Source organism: Xyrauchen texanus, chromosome 10, assembly GCF_025860055.1.
Source record: "Xyrauchen texanus isolate HMW12.3.18 chromosome 10, RBS_HiC_50CHRs, whole genome shotgun sequence".
NCBI lineage: Eukaryota > Metazoa > Chordata > Actinopteri > Cypriniformes > Catostomidae > Xyrauchen > Xyrauchen texanus.
In genome coordinates this window covers 15,994,336-16,016,254 of record NC_068285.1, presented here as the reverse complement: position 1 = coordinate 16,016,254, position 21,919 = coordinate 15,994,336, and the positions used below count along the sequence as shown (strand labels likewise).

General features: G+C 37.5%; 1 protein-coding gene across 2 annotated transcripts; it reads right to left on the bottom strand.

The window, feature by feature from the left end:
- Positions 1-1,439: 1,439 nt before the first annotated feature.
- On the bottom strand, positions 1,440-21,096 carry LOC127650491 (dual specificity protein kinase CLK2-like). Of its 2 annotated transcripts, XM_052135928.1 has the most exons (13): positions 20,980-21,096; positions 18,632-18,819; positions 14,626-14,890; positions 13,326-13,416; positions 12,289-12,355; positions 11,881-11,997; positions 11,552-11,718; positions 11,319-11,413; positions 10,914-11,043; positions 8,476-8,558; positions 7,981-8,060; positions 7,782-7,872; positions 1,440-2,379 (listed from the first exon to the last, which is right to left on the bottom strand). In XM_052135928.1, the coding sequence occupies exons 2-13, from the start codon at positions 18,817-18,819 to the stop codon at positions 2,188-2,190; spliced, it is 1,566 nt and encodes a 521-aa protein (XP_051991888.1). In that variant the 5' UTR covers positions 20,980-21,096; the 3' UTR covers positions 1,440-2,187. The 2 variants fall into 2 exon arrangements, with proteins under 2 accessions (XP_051991888.1, XP_051991889.1); XM_052135929.1 differs by lacking the exons at positions 13,326-13,416; positions 18,632-18,819; positions 20,980-21,096 and having other exon boundaries at positions 14,626-14,771.
- Positions 21,097-21,919: the final 823 nt, after the last annotated feature.

Sequence of the window (21,919 nt, the reverse complement as noted above, 5' to 3'; positions counted from 1 at the left end):
AAGGTTTTCTGAGAGGTTATTAGAGCATTGATACAGTGCATCCGGAAAGTATTCACAGCGCTTCATTTTTTCCACATTTTGTTGTTACAGCCTTATTCCAAAATTGATTAAATTCATTATTTTCCTCAAATTTCTACAAACAACACCCCATAATGACAATGTGAAAGAAGTTTGTTTGAAATCTTTGCAAATTTCTAACAAATAAAAAAATGAAAGAAATCCCATGTAACTTAAGTATTCACAGCCTCTGCTCAATAGTTTGTTGAAGCACCTTTGGCACCAATTACAGCCTCAAGTCTTTTTGTGTATGATGCTACAAGCTTGGCACACCTATTTTTGGCCAGTTTCTCCCATTCTTCTTTGCAGGACCTCTCAAGCTCCATCAGGTTGGATGGGGAGCGTCGGTGCACAGCCATTTTCAGATCTCTCCAGAGATGTTCAATCGGGTTCAAGTCTGGGCTCTGGCTGGGCCACTCAAGGACATTCACAGAGTTGTCCCGTAGCCACTCCTTTGTTATCTTGGCTGCGTGCTTAGGGTCGTTGTCCTGTTGGAAGATGAACCTTCGCCCCAGTCTGAGGTCAAGAGCGCTCTGGAGCAGGTTTTCATCAAGGATGTCTCTGTACATTGCTGCCTTCATCTTTCCCTCGATCCTGACTAGTCTCCCAGTTCCTGCTGCTGAATAACATCCCCACAGCATGATGATTCTGCCACCACCATGCTTCACAGTAGGGATGGTATTGGCCAGGTGATGAGCGGCTGGTTTCCTCCAGACATGATACTTGCCATTCAGTCCAAAGAGTTCAATCTTTGTTTCTTCAGCCAGAGAATTTTGTTTCTCATTGTCTGAGAGTCCTTCAGGTGGCTTTTGGCAAACTCCAGGTGGGCTGTTATGTGCCTTTTACTGAGGAGTGGCTTCCGTCTGGACACTCTACCATACAGGCCTGATTGGTGGAGTGCTGCAGAGATGGTCTGTCCATTATGGGGATTGTTTGTAGAATTTTGAGGAAAATAATGAATTTAATCCATTTTGGAATAAGGCTGTAACAACAAAATGTGGAAAAAGTGAAGCACTGTGAATAATTTCCGGATGCACTGTAGGTGTTACACTTAAGTCACATCCACACTAACAAGTTTTGATTTGGAAATGCATTGATTTCGCAATGATTATTCCCTTCATCCATACTGAAACTGCATTTTCCTCCACTGAAAATGAAGAGTTTCGATAAGATTTTCCATAACTGCATACTTTGAAATCCGTTTTCAGTTTCCTAATGTCATGATTTGTCAGAGCATACCTGCTATTTCGCTCCATTCATCCCATTTAGATCAAGCACTAATGCTGAATTAAGTTCTAAATGTTAAACTCTTATTAGGTACATAAGCACAAAATATCATGTGAACAAAGGGTCAATATAGAAACGACACGACAGGAACTTACTGATTGTAAAAGCATTTAGCCTGGGGAGATGCCATGAAAACATGTTCACAGCAGGCAGGCAGAAAGGGCCTTTATTCTAGTCACAACATATATTTATTCATATTTACACATTTATACAATCAATTTCTTACAAAGACACAAAAGGAGAGACATTTAGAACTAAATACTGTAAACATGTGCTGTGAAGGACAGAAGCACCAGAACAACGTGTGCTCCATAACTTGGTTTGAGTAACTGAATACAAAGAGTGCTGTAATGCATTCCCAATTTTTTCATCAGCTAAGGGCTAAAATGCACACAACTGCCCAATAAATAACTTCTCGTAACAGTTATAACGCTTGCTTTAATGGGCTGTCCATTATTTTCTGAATAAAAGGTGTAAGACTAATGCCATGATTTGAACCACTGTCCATCAGCGTATGGCGGTCCGAAGGAATCATTAGCCAAAACCCGCTGTTCACTGGAAGAACTGAACTCCTGCCGAAGAGGATGTAGTATTTCAATAATCCAACAAAATGTCCAAATAAATATTGGTTACAAGAATACAAGTTTATGGGATCTTCTTACGCACAGGAGGTTGTTCTCAGATTATAGGAAGATGATTAAGAAATGCAGAATTATGTAAGTCGAACCGTTTATTTCTCTTGAACTATAAAACTTTGTTTAATGTCAGTTCAGCTCCAACTCTCTTGGCATTTGAGTCCTCAGGGATTTTTGGCGCAAGATAGAGACGTTATGTTTATTAGCGTCACCGACTGATGTCGCGGTTTCCCTCCCAGCTCTTACTGGTGGTCTGGTCAGTGGTGCTGATGTTGCACTGGAAGAAAGGATGTCTCAGGGCTGCAGCGAGAGAGATGCGCTTCGCTGGCTCGTACTCCAGCATGGCCTCGATCAGATCAAACATCTGGTGATGCTCGTCCGCTTCAGATAGAAGATATCTCTGCGAGAGAGAAAAGGTAGATGAGCACATTTACACAACACACATTTACTTCAATTGCCATTCAGTACTCGATGATTCCTAATATTTGACTTGTGAATTTGTGTGACTTTTTCATAACCTTTACAGCAGTTTGTGATTTTTTTTAGTGTTTTTTTTTTTAAATCATTTTTGGATTCTCATTTTCTTATCAGGTGCCAATCATATGCATTACTGGATTTTAACTATTATACTTAAATGGAAACATTTATTAAACCATAAAGATGTGTTCAGACAAGAGGCCTCGAGAGCATCAAATCGACCGGAAGTCATTCATTTTCTATGGCAGCCAGCGTCTCTCGGCAGCGAGAAGCAGCACGTCTTGGGCGTCAGAGGAAAGTTCAAGTGCAGGAAACATTATGGTAATGAGCTTTGATGCGGTTCGCCGGCATCCTATTGGAGTATAGAAGTGCTCCACTCTGGAACTAATGTTTGGTGGGAACTTCGCTAAAGACAAAATGGAGGAGAAACTGATTTTTGCGGTGCGTGTTTTCCCGTAATACTTGATCTGTCCCTGTTTGCTTACAGTGATATAAAAAAAAAACAATAAAAAAAAACAATGCGTGGACAAAGGTGTCTGAAATTGTTGGTGTGCCAGGTGAGTTCATGAAATGGATATTATGGTTTATATAATAAATTAGGGCTGTCAATCGATTAACATTTTTAATCAAATTATACATAGTCATCTTTAAAATTATATATATATATATATATATATATATATATATATATATATATATATATATATATTTTCAGATAATTAAATGCATTATATTCTTGTGGCAGAAGAGTTCATCATTGATAAGACCATACAAAAAGCAGCTTTAGAATTCAATGTATTGTTTACTACTATATTATTGATCATAAGTCAATCACTGGCATACAGTTCACAGCAACCATTTCACAAGTGAGTGTGTCAATCAGTTCGAGATTTATTATGAGGGTTTAAGGACCCATCAATGAACATCTGCGTCAGACATGCTTGTGCAGCGTCTCGGGTGCATTATGTCATAAACATAATACGTTTAGGTCACTGTATCAAGTTAAATATAGTTTAAGACTCAATCTTTAAACACATCTTGAGATCCCTTAGTTTGCATTTGTGCTCCTTCGAGTGTTTTGAATGCAAGAACGTAACGCATGTTTGTGTTGTTCTACCCAGAGCCATATAGAGAGAGTTGCGACAACTCCATTGACTCCAATGGAACGTTTTTTTTTTTACAGCAATGGCGGCTCTTGGAGCCTCTCAATAGTTCCCGGAAGTAGCAGCAAACACATGCCGCGCCGTACAGATGCAGCAGAACAAACAGTTTGCTACGCACTTTTAAAAGGTGAGACGTTTAAAGAATAATATTATCTTATTCTGTATATTATCAGTACATCTAAATAAAAATAACTTGTAAATTAAAACCTTATAGTTGAGTATTACTCATTAAATTAGGAGATAAGGGATGTTATCGGATAACTATCAGATTAGGCAAGGATTGGAGCTGGATAAAGTTAGTAACGAACACCCTATTAATTGTAAAATCTGTTCTCTTGATTCAGTTTCATCCATCGTTTAAAAAAAAAAAGTAATATCGTAATATATTATTACAATTTAAAATAACAGTTTTCTATTTTAATGTATTTTAAAATGTAATTTACTCCTGTGATGCCAAGCTGAATTTTCAGCCTCATTACTTTTGAACGGCAGTTTATATACGAGTATGCTTAAGTTGTTTTAAAGCTGAATATATTGTGTATATGAATAAGTATTGTAAGAATTATACATTAGATATAATATTCATAATACATAAATAATTATATTACTATATATAGAATTGTAAACAATAAGCTTCATTTTACTAAATTTTACATTTACGTAACTGCTGCTAATAGTTAATAGTTCATTGACCCATTGTGCGGTGCGAGCTGGAAATCACCTGTCACCAGCCTGTCTCTGTACTATCTGAAAAGTCATAAATATGACATTAGTTACCTTGAGATTAGTGAAAACAATGAACATGAGGTAACATAAAAAGGCAACAGAAACCCTAGCCTGAAATAAGTTGAGGCAAATAACGGTAGCTTAACACTAATCCTCAAATATTAGCTGATTTGATCTTTAAAAAAACAACATCGCTGTAACAACATACTCATGCTACATACATATGTCGGTGTGTTACATAAATATATAAAATAAATGCATTTATTGACTATTAATTACCAGAAATCGCAGTTCTGTCACTCTACTCTAACAGTTTGAAATGCCCGCCAAAGCACTTCCTGGAACTATCTGAAGTCTACGTGAATCACGTGACGATCAAGCATTTAGAACTTCCGTTGTCGCAACTCTCTCTCTATATGGCTCTGGTTCTGTCTACTGAAGTGTTTTCTTCACTGTATAAACTGTGCGTTGCTCATACAGCTGAAATTACACTTACTGCCCTCTGGAGTAAACAGGTGGTACTACAAGCTTGCATTTCTCAGGAATCTTCCTTATTATGGTCCGTGGGCATGTGATTAATTGCGTAAATTTTTTTAACGTGTTATTTTTTGTCAAATTAATCGCACTGTATTAACGCATTAAATCAGCCCTAAATAATATATTAAAAGCTTTCATGAGTACATACGCTACTGATATGTCGGCAAAAAGATACCGGTCGACATGTGGATGTTTTGCGGCCCCTTTAAATATAGTTCACAAAACCAAGCAATCTGAACGAACGTTGCCACCTATATCAACTACGTCAGAGCGTCCACGAATCTTCCATAGCGTTGTTGGCAGGACAGCCAGAGCGAATTTGACGCTCTCGCCAGTCTGAACGCACGGTAAGACCTTTTGAGTCTTAAGAGTTTTACACTGCACAAACTGCAATTTTTACTTGATGAAATATTTTAAATAAACATGTTATTCACAATTCCATAACTTTAACTTTAATTTTAAGGCCTGGAAATCACAATTTCAAAACTCCCAGTATTGTCCAATTTCAGGTAACTTGGTGGTAATCTTGGAATAAAACGTCTCGAGCCACCATAATAAACAACAAAAGCCTAGTTTTCATCCATTTGTCACACCATTTTGTTATCGACAAAGTGAAAATGGGTAAAAAAAAAAGTTTGGAAAATTTGGCATCTTCTGCCCGTTTCCATTCAAATGGTCTTTTATCGATAACAATGGTGTACATGATGACGTCAAGGCTTTTTTTTTATTTTCTTTTTTTTTTTATCTGCCATTAAGCAGTTTCCATACAGAAATGTGTGTTTATCACTAATGGTGAACCTTTTGCCTCCCAGATGTGCAGAATTATTTCCCCCCTGAAGTTTTGGTAAAATGGGGAGAGTATTGAGACAATTCATTGAAATTAGCCAGCTTAATCTCATTTTAATTTCACAAATAAATGCAATCAGACGATGAGGAATTGCAATCAAAAGGGAACAGTTGCCCTTCTGAAAGGACTATAATATTGGTCCTGATGTTATGTCTATCGCAGGATGCCACCTGTTCTGACCCGAATGCAAATCGTCATGGCCCTGTTCAAGCTGGTAAACTGCACCAAGTAATAGGGGAAACTTTCAGTCTTATTATAAGGACCATCCATCGATGTGTATATGCTGTGTGCACCGATATTAAAGAGAAATTGATGCAGTGTAATATCAAGGTTTACATTTGATACATTCCTGATATTCAATTGGCTAATTTGAACAATCATCTAAAGCATCGCCATCACAACGGCATTACGTCCCACATATTTGTCCCGCAACTTTTAATGACCAACTGAACTTGATTGTCATCAAATTAATTTTAGCGTCATAATGCAATTTACATTTTCTGAAGCTGAGCAAATTCAATCTAAGGTAAAGAGGGTTATATTTAAAATAGTTAAGTTTTAAAATGTTCAAAAGCTGGTTTTATGAAATTGAACTCAGCATTGGACAAATAGTTTTATCTAGTCTTGAAAAAAAAAAAAGTGTCATTCAGACGACTTTTTTCATCTAAAGAACAGGGTAAGGCTAATTTAAGTTTGTTTAAAGAAAAGGCATTTATAGGTCTAAATATATATATATATATATATATATATATATATATATATATATATATATATATATATATATATATATATATATATATATTCATTTGGTAATTATTTTAATTTAATGTTTTTTTTGTTTGGTCATTTATTTAAATTAATACAGGGTATTTTGTCTGCATTTTTTCAAAAGCTAAACAATAATTTAATAGAATTGGGCGTTATGTTATTGTTCCAAAAAAGTACAAAGTTATGTTTTTCTCCTAGTATTGTGTATTTATTTTTAATTTAAAACATCTTTGTGCACACATGTTTTTTTGTATTGTGGGCTCATTCCATGACTGCTGTCTGATTTTAAATGGTGTGGAAAAAAAAAAACTTTAATAAATAAAAAGGATGTCTACCACAATTAAATTAATCAAAAACAGTGGTCATTCATTTGCTCTCCATGCACTTGTCGATGTCCGTAATATGAGATATTTGTGCTGGCACTCCTGGAAATGTCATTTTTGCAGCATCAGATATATATGCCGTTAAGGTCAATCCATAATCACGTACAATAAATATACGTTTTACTGTGGATATAGATACTTGTCTACATGTTTCCTCCAGCATCTTCACAAGGTCCTTTGCTGCTGTTTTGGGATTGATTTGCACTTTTTTTGTCCAAACTACGTTTATCTCTAGGAGACAGAATGCATCTCCTTCCTGAGCGGTATGATCGCTGCATGGTCCCATGGTGTTTATACTTGTGTATTATTGTTTGTACAGATGAACGAGGTACTTTCAGTCATTTGGAAATTGCTTTCAAGGATGAACCAGACTTGTAGTGGTCCAAAAAATAAATGGTTTGGCTAATTTCTCTTGATTTTCCCATGATGTCAAGCAAAGAGGTTCTGAGTTTGAAGTTATGCCTTAAAAAACATCCAAATGTACACCCCCAATTCAGTACTCCTCCTATCAGTTGCTAATTGACTAATTGTCTAAAGGCTTGACATCATTTTCTGGAATTTTCCAAGCTGCTTAAAAGGCACGGTTAACTTGGTGTCTATAAACTTCTGACCCATTGGAATTGTGATAGTCAATTAAAAGTGAAACAATCTGTCTAATGATAACAGAAGTCATTTAAATTTAAATATCACTCTTAAAGGTAGATTAATAAAGAATGTCAGTGTAATTCTATTGGTTTGAGAGAAGCTGGAAAACTAAAAATGATAACCGTTCTTAACATTAATGCAAGCGGACATCAGGGAAAGAGTCCAATGTGACAAAATAAAGAATTTGCCTTGAAATCAAGAATTGAAGAGGCAGAAGATAATTCATCCCCAACGTTTAGGAGTCTGTGTTCCTCACCCGTAAAGGTTTGCAGTTTTCTCTGACGTATCTTCCTGCTGAGGAGTTCTCGTCCCAATCCAGGCGCCCACGGTAAAAATATTTCTGTTTCCTTTGAAAAGGGAGGTGACCATATTAGTTGCAAAACCTGCTTCATGTAAGCATGAATACTATGGAAACTATAATTTTAAACATGCTTAATATAAGCAAACAAATTTACCTAGTCTTACGAATCATCCGGGAAGGAACAGGGCCCAAAATTCTTTCCATCATGGCTAAATGCTCCCTATTGTCATGAGTCTGAAGTAAAAATTAATTAAAATGTTAGAATAACTGACATACCATGAGACTAATTAAAATGAGAAATTAAAGTTTAATCTCTGATAAATGTGGAGTATTGGACCATTCAGCAGTATTCTTTTTTGCTGGACTACACAATACAGGTAAGGACATATGTTCTCTCCAGGCTAGACAGAGGGATGCGTGTGTGAGTGGAAGAAATGGGAGCATTAGAGAGTACATTTGTGGTCAAAGGGTTAATGGCAGGTGTTTTTCTTCAGTGTGCGTATGAACACCTGTGACCACATTGCAGGATTCTACCTGATTTTGTGCTTCTTATGTGTATATAAACAAGTGTAGCTGTGTAGACCTGCTGTCACGGATACAGAAAAGTGGCAAGAAAACAAAAGAGAGGCAGGGGAGGCAGACTTTGTACCTGGAAAAGAGTGAAGCCGAGGTAGTACTCAAAGAGGATGCAGCCAATACTCCACACGTCGCATGGCTGACTCCAACCCAATTCTGAAATGGAGGAAAACAAAAGAAAAGCACTTTTCTGAACAAGGGAGTCCTCCAGAAGCAATGTCATGTTACTGCATAATATATGCTATACAATATGCAGTATATACAGTCAGCACCACATGTACTGTATAAATTAGTAATAAACTGCATGGCATCAAAAAACAACACTATAAATAAAGGCGTATTTGCATTAGTGTATGTGTGCAAATGGGTGCATTATACAGTATCTCACATAAGTGAGTACACCCCTCGCATTTTTGTAAATATTTGATTATAACTTTTCATGTCACAACACTGAAGAAATGACACTTTGCTACAATGTAAAGTAGTGAGTGTACAGCTTGTATAACAGTGTACATTTGCTGTCCCCTCAAAATAACTCAACACACAGCCATTAATGTCTAAACCGCTGGCAAAAAAAGTGAGTACACCCCTATGTGAAAATGTCCAAATTGGGCCCAAAGTGTCAATACTTTGTGTGGCCACCATTATTTTCCAGCACTGCTTTAACCCTCTTGGGCATGGAATTCACCAGAGCTTCACAGGTTGCCATTGGAGTCCTCTTCCACTCCTCCATGACGACATCACGTAGCTGGTGGATGTTAGAGACCTTGTGCTCCTCCACCTTCCGTTAGAGGATGCCCCACAGATGCTCAGTAGGGTTTAGGTCTGGAGACATGCTTGGTCAGTCCATCACCTTCACCCTCAGCTTCTTTAGCAAGGCAGTGGTTGTCTTGGAGGTGTGTTTGGGGTCGTTATCATGCTGGAATATTGACCTGTGGCCCAGTCTCTGAAGGGAGGGTATCATGCTCTGCTTCAGTATGTCACAGTACATGTTGGCATTCATGGTTCCCTCAATGAACAGTAGCTCCCCAGTGCCGGCAGCACTCATGCAGCCCCAGACCATGACTCTCCCACCACCATGCTTGACTGTAGGTAAGACACACTTGTCTTTGTACTCCTCACCTGATTTCCACCACACACGCTTGACACCATCTGAACCAAATAAGTTTATCTTGGTCTCATCAGACCACAGGACATGGTTCCAGTAATCCATGTCCTTATTCTGCTTGTCTTCAGTAAACTGTTAGCAGGCTTTCTTGTGCATCATCTTTAGAAGAGGCTTCCTTCTGGATTTGATGCAGTGTGCGGCATATGGTCTGAGCACTGACAGGCTGATCCCCATCCCCAGCAATGCTGGCAGCACTCATACGTCTATTTCCCCAAGACAACCTCTGGATATGACGCTGAGCACGTGCACTCAACTTCTTTGGTCAACCATGGCGAGGCCTGTTCTGAGTGGAACCGGTCCTGTTAAACCACTATATGGTCTTGGCCACCATGCTGCAGCTCAGTGTCAGGGTCTTGGGAATCTTCTTATAGCCTAGGCCAACTTTATGTAGAGCAACAATCCTTTTTTCAGATCCTCAGAGTGTTCTTTGCTATGAGGTGCCATGTTGAACTTCCAGTGACCAGTATGAGGGAGTATGAGAGCGATGACACCAAATTTATCACACCTGAGACCTTGTAACACTAACGAGTCACATGACACCGGGGAGGGAAAATGGCTAATTGGGCCCAATTTGGACATTTTCACTTAGGGGTGTACTCACATTTGTTGCCAGCGGTTTAGACATTAATGGCTGTGTGTTGAGTTATTTTGAGGGGACAGAAAATATACACTGTTATACAAGCTGTACACTCACTACTTTACATTGTAGCAAAGTGTAATTTCTTGTGTTGTCACATGAAAAGATATAATCAAATATTTACAAAAATGTAAGTAGTGTACTCACTTTTGTGAGATAATGTACATACATTGAAAATACTTCAAGGAATATTTCTGATAATTTATAATAATAAAAAGGATAAGTTGCTGATAATTTACTCGCCCTCAGGCCATCCAAGATGTATATTACCTTCTTTCTACATCAGAACAGGATTTAAGATTTTTAGGATAGTATCCGAGGTTTTTAGCTTTATCCAATTCAAGTGAATGGACACCAATTTTTGACAGTCCAAAAAGCATAGTTAATCCAATATTTAAGTAAAGTCTTCTGAAGTTAATTGATACGTTTGTTTGAAAAACAAATCGCTAATTAAAATGTTTTTAACCTTAAGCTGTTTGAATTGACCTAACTCTCGCGTGAAGTACATTACGAGAGGAGCTTTTGAATTGTCGCGTGAACGCACCAACACGATGACATCACACGACAGCGACGTGAGGAACTGAGTGTTGATTATGTGTCAATTTGAAAGCTTCACATATTACTCCTCATCAAATTAAGATCTTAAATGTATGCTGATTGATCAAGATCATAATGCAGGATTGACAGAAAGCACAAACATGTTTACCCAGAAGAACTTCTGGTGCTCTGTAGTGCCGGGTTGAGACAATGGTGCTGTGGTGCTCATGGTCAAATGTAGCACTGCCAAAATCCACCATCCTCACTGCTGTGCTCTTCACAGTACGCTCGTCTCGCTTCTAACAAAGAGAAAACAGTAGGACCATCAATTATCATGTACATTATGTCCTTCGTTTTTCTTTTAATACATTATTATATATTATTAAATATACTGCACATTTCACTAAATATTTAACAAAATGTCTTTTAAAAATAACAGAAATAATTTCTGTGCAAGGTTGACAACAATCCTGGTCAAGTGCACATAATGCTGGTAACCCCAAAATGCAAAAATTCTTCAATCAGAAATACAGAAACCATTTAGGTTTAGTTAAGCAGTAAACTCTTCCATCACCTTCTCCACATTGTACGTGATTGTAAAGTCAGAGTTGACAAAGAGGATGTTTTCTGGTTTCAGGTCTGTGTGGGTCAGTTTGTTTTCGTGTAAAACTGCAAAGGAGAGAAACAGATTACAATCATCATTTCACGAATACAATGCATGCCACTGGACTAAACTGGATCAGTTTACTTTGTGAAAAACTTCAACATTAACTTAAATGTTGGTCTTTAGCATGTGCATTTACTTACATTTAATAGCCAGGCAAATTTGGTAACCCATGTGACGCACTTGGCTGATGGAGTACGGCAGGTAATTGTTTTCTTTGAGGAAGTCAAAAGTGCTGAGGGCAAGCAGCTCAAAACTGATACACATATGGCCATGATAATCGAACCAGTCAAACATCTGCACACAAAGACTGAAAGGGGTGTACAAAGAGAGAGAAAAGACCTTTATAAACAGGGACCTTTGGTGTATAACATGAAATGCAATTTATAAGATTTAGGGTTATGTTATACAAGACTGCTTGAAACAAAAAAGACATGAACAAAACTCTTGACAATCATATTTTCCAACTCACTTTTTATTCTCAGGATCCTTTTCATTGATTCTTTCCAGTACATTGATCTCCAGCCGTGCAGCCTCTTTGTACTTCTCCACGTTTTTGATGATCTTCAGAGCGACATGAGCTCTGCCCCTTAACCAAGCAAATAACCATTAGTTTCAGTATTTCACTTTCACGCATGTAAAACTGACAGATTACTGCCATTTTCATTACTTCACTCTCCAATAATTCTCCTTGGAACAACAAAATGCTCAGAAGCTCCTTTGACATGTTATTACAGGGGGCACAAACATTTCTAAGTGTTAATGGCCCACAGAACACTTTCCAAGCTCATTTCATCATCTCAACAGGCATTTTAACAGCTAAGCAACACATTTTTTGTGTAATAAATCTGCTGATTGGTTGCCAAGTGATGACACTCACCTGCGATGATCAATACATTGCATCACCCTCCCGAAGGTGCCCTCGCCCAAAGTGCTGACGATCTCATCTAAGAGACAAATAGAGAGAAAAAGTAGTAGAGAAAGGGGAGGGGGAAATGTAAAGAGAGTAGTTAGACAGTGGACAGAATTGAAGAAAAAAAGAAAAAAAAATTCTAACTAATCTCCAAGCCTCTTAGAATCTCTCACATTTTAACCATAACCATCTCTAAACAAACCATCTTTTAAAGGATAATCTTAAAAAAAAAAAAAAAATCGAAAAAGAATCAAAACAGATTTTAAAAATCTGCACGTTTTTCCAATGTGAAAAACAGTCTGCATGCATTTCTTGGAAGAAAAAAAAAAAAAAAAGACGTGGTAAATCGTGTTTTTCCTGTTCTGGAAAAAATTATAAATGGAAAGTTTAAGACATTTAATCTTTTTCGTTTTCATAAGTTGAAGGATTCACCGCTGATGGCCTAGGTTTTACAAGCCAATTCAAAATAAAATAGAATTTTAATCTGCAGAGTAAATCTAATCTAATCTTTAATTAGCATAAAAGTCCAAATCACTATCGAAATGGCACAGACTAATCAAATCTTAAAAACGGAAAGCATAAAACTAGGGACAATGTGAATCTTAATATTAAATACATGCTTAAATAATTACTGCAGATTTAGGACCAAAAGCACATTGTGGAAACTCTGGAAAGCTAATTTTAAGAGAGACTTCTATTTCATAGACAAAGAAATTAAAAATAAGGATATCATAATTCCTTGGGAGTATTGCTAAGCATCAATACCAACACCCCACCCCCCATCAAAAGCATAAATAGAGGAGATCTACTAAGACATGTTCAACATGCCTTCCCCATTGCCTGTTGGGGCAAAAGGGGAGAACATTCTAACACAGCATCATCATCACCACCATCATGGTCATGACCTGCTGCCATCCCCTGTGTGTGTCTGCTTTGTGCTGGTACTGATAGGGAGAAAGGTTACGATATAGGAGTAGAGTAGTAGTAGAAGTGGCAGTGTGTACATCTCTCTTGCAGGACGTCGCCACTCCGACAGATCAGGTGACCCTCCTCGTCGTCCCTCACACATAGAGCCCGCGTCCCGCTGTCACTCCGCTGCTTTCGGCCCCGGCCAGGGTCACAGATCAGAGGTCACGACCACAGAGGGAGGAAGGGAGGTGGGCGGAGCAGGGAGAGTGGAGGGGGGCAGCCGTGGCCATGGCGACGAAGATGAGCAGTGTCGTAGTTGTTGTAGGTAGGTTTGGTGGTCATGGGGCGAATCGTATGACACCACGTGAGGAGATATATATAACGATAGGGATATAGTGCAAGGGATCAAGTCAAAGATAACAATTTTACCCCTCCCTTCTTGCTGTCTTTCAAACTCCCCTCATCCCTCTGCCTAGCAGCCCAGACAAAAGTCACAAAAGGCAACCTGCATCAACATTTACTCATAAAAAAGGCAGATGAGTAAAGGCATTGCTAATTCAGAACCATCAATCCATAAAATTTCAAAATAAAACAGGTTGCTCTACTGTGAGACAACAAATAAAAAATTATGGAACAATTTAACATTTTCTTACAGAATCTGACTTTTTTTAATCTTTAAATTCTGTGGTATGTTTATAGTTGAGCGGATAGCAAGGTAAAGAATGAATGAGAATTAAGAGATAAATATGAATATTACTGAGGCTCTCCCATTTACAACTTATTTTATAGTTTTCAATACAAATCAAATCATAAGATATTTTGAGCCTCTCTAGAATGTTGAGACCTCACAAAAAGGGCAAAATTAAATCAATCCTAAAGTATGAATACTATAAACACTGAAAGCAAAGACTTAGTCACTATTAAAGGGATGTTAACTCCAAATACAAATTCTGTCATCATATATTCACCCTCATGATGTTCACAAACCTGTATGACTGACTGTCTTCTGTGGAACACAAAGAGGAGAACACATAAGGTTGAATTTTCACCTCAGCCAGCATTAACTTTCAATGCTTGTTTTTTCGCCATACAATTAAAGTGAATTGTGACTGAACATTCTCCTTTTGCGTTCCAAAAACGAAATAAAGAAATGTGGTTTGAAACAACATGAGGGTGCATAAAGGACAACAGATTTTCATTTCTGGCTGAACTATCTATTTAAATCAGGCAAAACGTCAACAAAAACAATACGTAAAACAAAGGAGTTCATACTTACCAAATCCTGGGGCTGTGGAAAAGAAAATATTATAGAGAAAGAGAGACAGAAGCGTGTAGAGGAAGAGATAGGGAAGGAATTGGGGGGGAAAGAGCAGGCTTGGGTATTGAAGTACTCACCGAGGAGGATGGGCTATAGGACCTGGTTCTACGCCTCCTTCGTTTGTGCTTACGCCTGCTGCCTTTCCTCCGGTAGGAGTCCTCGCGTCGATCACGGCCCCGGCGGTAGTCGTAGCTGGGTGATGCGTCGTGGGAGTAGTGGTTCCTTGGCGTCCCGTGTTCCCCGTCACGATCCCTGTCCCGAACCCGGCTGTGATCCTGTCGACGATAGCTCTCGGTGTAGCGTCTGTCGTATGGCCTGCGGTCTGAAGAGCGGTTGTCGTAGCTAGAGACAAGTTGGGTGTAATTTTACCACTAAATCGTTTACACACAGTACCATAAAGCTGTTTTAGTCAAATGTTGTATAGTGAGGATGTTTTCAAACAAATCATTTGTTCAATGATTGTTCAAACAAAACAAACTGAACAAATTTCATACAATGTGCAGAAAAAAAAAGAATCAATATTTGGTGTGACCACCCTAACCCTGGACACAATTTCTCCTAGGCAGGGTCATTTCTAGGAATAGGCAAAATAGGCCATTGCCTTGTGCACCACCCGCTGGAGGGGCGCCGCCACACACCGCAAGCACCCCCTCAACCCGACAGGGGTGCCAATAGGGAACTTGCCTAGGCTGCCAGAATGGTCTGAAACAGCCATACTCCTACTTGCACATAGTTTGTTGGAAAATAAGATGTTCCAAGAATCATGAAGAACTTGCCACATTTGTCATGGTTCAGTTTGTATAGCGGCTTTAGGGTCACGATTTCAGTATGTATTTACAAAGTTCAGAAAATAAAATTCTGCAAAATCCAAAGAAAGAATACTCTATTTGGTAACAAACACTTCAACAGGTTCAACCATAGTAGCAACCACAAAATCAACATTACTGTCATGTAGTATAATCATGGTTACCAGTATTTCCCACAGGATTTTGTGAGACTATGGGGGGTGGACCTCCAACCCTCTAGGGGCATCCGATGGCATGCTCCCCCCTAAGAACATTTTGTACATTTCAAAGATAAATACTTCCATCTGGTGCACTTTGTAAAATTAAGAGGCTAGTGTTGTGCTCTTGTAAACAGTTTTGTGCTCTTAAAGCTGCAGTAGGCAAATTTGAAATTAATTAATTGTGAGAAACAGCGCAAACAATTCTTCCCCATATACATGAGGCTCTTCACCCCCAGCCAGGGTTACTTGACAGCTGTTCACAAACAGAGCCAAGGCCTGCCTTTCACGGAGTCTGTGGTGATAACTCATTTCTAACAGGGCCTCATTTAATGTAGACACCATGTTTATATAGAACATTTTTTTTTTTTCAATGAATAAATACTACCTACTGTAGCTTTAACAATTTCGTGCTCTAACCATTCTAAAAAGCAGGGTACAAACTAGTGATGTCAGTTTCAGCTTTTAATGTAATCTCAGACTGCTAACAATAGCTAGCTAGTGAAGCCGTAAGCAGTGTAAAGTTATGCCAATTAACCTAGTAATGCTAACTTTAATTTACGTTAATCATCACGATTGTAACTTTTTTGTTTTCTTTTGCAACCCAGCCAACCTGTATAGCTATTATATTACATTATATTATGCAATAGTAAAATATTTCTGCCTTAAATTCTTCACTTTCACACATTATTTTAAGGCTCTCTGATTAACTCACAAGCCCTTATTTCTCATGAAGGAAGACTTCTAGATTCTGTTTCTTGGATATTATCATCTCCACAGAAATAGAGCAGGGCATCTCTGTCTCACTGCCTGTTATTAACACTGCGTGAATAAACCCAAAATGACCACACATATTTGATATTACATGGCTGTTAAATGAAACTGGAGTGCTTTGCGTTCACAAAATGAATACGTTTATACCTTTTTTATATTTTCGCGGGAGTTTGGTGCAAGTCAAAACTCAAAATGACACTACTATACATTAAAACGCTGGGCTGCATAAGAACATGTATCCACACTGACCCGAACGGATAAATGGCCTTCAGTACGGTACACGCGCGGTCACATGAATGATTAATATTGGTTTTACACATGCTGATATGTAAATCATCATAACGAACAACACAAACCACATAGAACTAAAATGAAAAAAAGATTGTGGTGCAACACGGGACTGCACAGAATCAAAACAGAACACTACATGGTACCCTAGAAACTGTGGATCGGATAAATGCATGTGAAGTTTAAGCGGACAGTTTTTTCATCAATGTGCTCACTGCACAAACTTTCGCACACTGTCTCCGTGTTTATATCCACGTCTTCCGCTGAACGTGCTCCGATGCAATATACAATATGGAACAGTCTTTCTGCCATGGCCCGGGACAAAAGATCCAGTTGTCCCCCTTATAGCGGCCCTGCTCAGGAAGCACATCTAACATGATGACTCATTTGCGGCGACATCATCCACATGTGTCTCTTGAGCTTACGGGAGCAAAGCATAAATGGCCTGTGAGAGCTTGTCTCACCACGCCTTTTAAGCAGCCTCTCGCTGAAAGCTCAGACAGGGTTAAAGCGATAACAAACGTCATAGGAGTATTAATTGCTGCAGATATGCCATCATACACAGTCTTAACGTGTTGTGCCCATTTCAGCAATTCTGTAGTGTCCACTCTATATAAAAAAGCATGTGCTGTAATTGTGCAACAGGGAGCATAGTCAATGCTAACAGATCTTCCCTCTACTCTGATAATGTGTGGATATTCTGATTTTACTGAAAGAAAAAAAAAACTTGAAAATTGAGTGATAAGTACAAGTGGTGAGCTGAAAAGATGCAAATTTTGCTATGAACTTTATTGCCAAGTATGCTTACACATACAAGGAATCTGTCTTGGTGACAGAAGCTTCAAGAGCACAAAAAAATACAGCAACAAGAGATAATAAAAAAAACTAGAATAAAATAAAGAGCGAATAGAAACTGTAAGTATATAGAAATACATAAGACATATACACACACACACACACACACACACACACACACACACACACACACATAAGTATGCATGAATACAAATCTGTTATACAAATCGGCCAGAAGGCAACAGTTTGTATACAATGTGCAATTAAGGAGCTCTTAAGTTGTGTATTGTAATTTCTTTGAAGAAATAGTGCAGCCATGTTTAAATGAGACTTTACAATAAGAACCGTTGCCCATCAGCCGCTGTTTTCAAAATAAATAAAAGATTCTTTGTGTTCATTGCTGTACCGAACCATGACCCAAAAACCAAGGTACAAACCAAACTGTGAATTTTGTGAGCCCTTCTAAACCGTTATGAAATCTAGTTTACATCAAGGAAGTATTGCGTGCCTGTTACTGCGTGGTTAACTAGCATCAAGGCGTCCTTTTTAAGTCAATGAGTGAGTATTTGAGTACAGTAATTTATGTTGAGTCATAAAAGCCTTCATCGTAAAATATTATGTTGATAAATAAGTTTAAAGTGCATTTTCAACATGTTGTCCGCTGCTTTCAGCATGTGTTCTGTGGACAAAGAGTGCTTTAGCCTACTCGTCTCTCCTCTCACTCCGGCTGAAGCATGGAGAACCACAGGTGTGGCTCATGCGCCCCATTTAAACTATAACCTGAAGACAAAGGCTGCATCAGAAAACTGGAAAACGCTGCCTTTGGAGGCTTGGAAGGATTAAATAAGGTGCTTTTTAAACCGTTCAGATTAAAACCGCTGTTGTTTAAACCATTAACTGATAAGCAGCTGTCTACGTTTTCCAATGCAGACAAAGTTAGTAAAAAGTGGCCCTAATAAAAGTGTAACTCTTTTTGTTGTTGCTGCCAAGGAATCATACGAGTAAATAAAGTCAGAATAATAATGGTTGATACTAGATGATGTCACACAATTTAACTTTGGTGAGTGTTAATGCAACAGGAAAAGTCTTCATGGGTGTCTCATCCTCTTAAGAGTTCTTATCTAGAAATTTACTAAGGGAAAAGTTACAGGACTGTAGGTGGAAAAGGGCCTTGTGTGTCCAATAAGACTACTGGAGGAACAACTCTCTGATATCAATCATACCTCCTTGATCGTGCATAGCAGGCCTCCTGCCTGTGTCCTCTCCCTCTCCTCTCACGTTCACTACTGGAGGAGAATGAGGGCGAGCGGCGATGTCGAGGTTTTCTCCCTCGGTCTCGCTCCCGAAATCGATCCTGGTAGCTGCTGTGGCTGGCCCTCTCCGAGGATGGGTACCGTCTGGAGTGCGGCATCTAATAAGGAAAAAGATTTAACAAAAGATATTTAAAAAAAAATGGAGGCATGAGGGTGAGTAAATGAGAGATTTTATATTATTGGGTGAACAATCCCTTTCAAGTTTTCAAGTGTGTCAAAACACATATGAGGGCAATTAGCAGATGGTCTTGAAAAGATGTTAAAATACTTGGAGACAACATAAAACATTACAAAAGAAAAAAGACAAGGAAGTCTCCAATTTGCCTGCCCTTTCAAACACTGTTGCATTGCAACTAGGGATGCACAGATACCACTTTTTCTCTTCCGATCCAATATCTGAAATCTCAGTATCGGCCAATACCGGTGTTGTTTTTTCATTATCAGTTTAGAATTTCTATACCTCACTGAGTGATGCCAATTATATGTAAAGAAACAAACCTTTAACTACACATTATTTCAATATAAATGTACAACATATTAATAAAAACCTTTTAACTAGTCTAATGGATAATGCTGCAGCAAAATTAACAGTAACTCCAGTCTAAGTGTTCAGTAGAAAAGAAGGTAGTTTTGTTTTTTTTGGGCAAAAAACATTAAAATTGTATCTGGACATTAAAGGATTCAGATCTCTTTTTTTGTTACATTTATTTGTAAGATATCAGTTCACTTTTCATTCAGTTATTTTTTGGAACCTATTAAACTTAAATATTGTTAGAATATGTAAACAAATAATAATAATACATTATTATCATCATTGACTTTTAGAATTGTAAAAACAACAGTAATATATTTAAATCGTTCACCTTTAAGTTTAAAACCTTCTGGCTTTTTTTCCTGACATTTTGAACTCTCCAGGAAGTCCTGTATGTGTCTATTTGTAAGTTCACAGTAGTTTAATTCGCTTGCGCTACGGCACCGTTCTAAATGCATATTATAAGTGAACCGAACTACTAAGCATCTACATCTGAGATGTTGTTCGTGAGTAGCGCTCAAATGTTGCGCAACAGGTGAAGGCTAAAAACAGGCACAAGTGTGTATATAAATAGAGCAGCGCCATTCAATAACGCGCTGGCGCAGCACATGCATATTAGATATTTACTTATAAAACACAGCCTTTTGTGATTCACAGAGCTATCACACGTCTTCAAGTGGCTTTGAATAAAAAGCACGATCCAGCTAAAACATCAGTATCGGTGCATCCCTAATTGCAATGTTTTGGAGATCTTATATGTATCAAACATTTTGTCATGTTTTATGCTTTATTACATTGCAATGAAACCCAATTCTAAACAAATGTAGCTAGTATGACCATCAAGTACTGAATCGGACTATAATTACACTTATAATTTGTCTGCATGCAAAAAGGGAGTGCAGCTACTTAACGCATAACATCGCTATTTTTCTACAATGCCATGGCAAGATTTGGCTTGAACATTGGGGTACTTGTACTTGATTGTTTTGATTATTGGTGATTATTAAGGGGTTACCCCCATCCCCCCCTGGAATCAATGGGTAAGACACAATCCATGGAGAATACTTTATAATAGGGCTTTCGTTAAAGTGTTGCATTTACATTTGAAACAGGAGAGTTGGGATATTAGGGTCGTAATTACTGACACAAACATTTATTTTAAAGAAGGGATAACATTTAAAACATTGCAGATAGCCCTTTTAAATACTACACTGGAAAAACATGACTTCGACTGTCTGAAGAGCTGCTTACTGGATCCAGTTTCAAGCATTTTTACCACCATCCAGTCTCAAACAAAAGAGGAAAGCTCGAGTACCTCCAAATTAAAGGTTGTGATTAACGTTACGATACGTTCAGGCGTTTATTATGCGTAACAAGAGTACATGGCATTTTAGCACCAACTAATTGCAAGGCTAACCAACTAGCCCGAGTTGTTATTGTTTGGACATACTATTTATTTCACAACGTAAAATAAGGGAATTCAAATAGTATGGGTTTACTAGTTATAAGGCGCGGCAACTCCGATGCATAACATGGTACAGTAACTTTCAAAGGTGGAAGGTAACATGAATCTCATATTTCGCTAGCTGACTAGCTGCTTTACGTCTCGACTGCCATTTTGAGATCTTCAAATCTGCGACGGGTCGAATCTCAAATGCTCGTTTTTGGGATAATTCAATTGAGAGTGGGGTAAAAGTGAACGTCAATAAAAAAAAAATGTAATCACCGTTGCCCTGTCCGTCTATCCCACAGAAAATCAGTGTTGACGCTTCTGCTCCAAATTTCTCACTCGAGCACAAATAAACAGTGAAGAAATATACAACTTCCGGTTCCTCCTCCCGCCCTTCTTTATACGCTCGCGTGCTACAGTGTGTAAAGGGGGCTTTCACTTTTTTCCAGGTATTGTTTTTTTTTTTTTTGTAAATTAAAAAGAATTTGACAAAGTAATTAGGGCTATCCCCAATGGCATAATAATCTTAACCAAATTCTCAAATGTAGATATTAATAATACAACCTTACAACCTTTTTGTAAACGGTCTCTCCTTTTTCATAAACGTTTTATGAAATTCATTGTATATCTTGGCACAGCATTTGGACATTACCATATAAATATGCTATTTCTAATCAAGTAAAATAAATAATTTACAAAATTATTCATAGATGTTATCCTGTAAATGCAGCCATTAGTATATATATATATATATATATATATATATATATATATATATATATATATATATATATATATATACATATATATATATATATATATATATATATATATATATATACATATACATATATATATATATATACATATATATATATATACATATATATATATATATACATATATATATATATACATATATATATATATATACATATATATATATATACATATATATACATATATACATATATATATATATATATATATATATATATATATATATATATATATATATATATATATATATATATATATATATATATATATATATATATACATATATATACATATATATACATATATATATATATATATATATATATATATATATATATATATATATACATATATACATACAGTGCCCTCCACAATTATTGGCACCCCTGTTTAAGATGTGGTCGAGGACTTCTAAAAATTCTCCTTTTTTTTAAAC

Coding starts and splice junctions, on each gene's coding strand:
- LOC127650491 (XM_052135928.1), bottom strand. CDS start 18,819: ATGCCGCACTCCAGACGGTACCCATCCTCGGAGAGGGCCAGCCACAGC. Junction 12,356..13,325: donor CGACGTCCTGCAAGAGAGAT/GTACACACTGCC, acceptor TTTGTCTCTTAG/ATGAGATCGTCAGCACTTTG. Junction 2,380..7,781: donor AAAACTGCAAACCTTTACGG/GTGAGGAACACA, acceptor TCTCTCTCGCAG/AGATATCTTCTATCTGAAGC.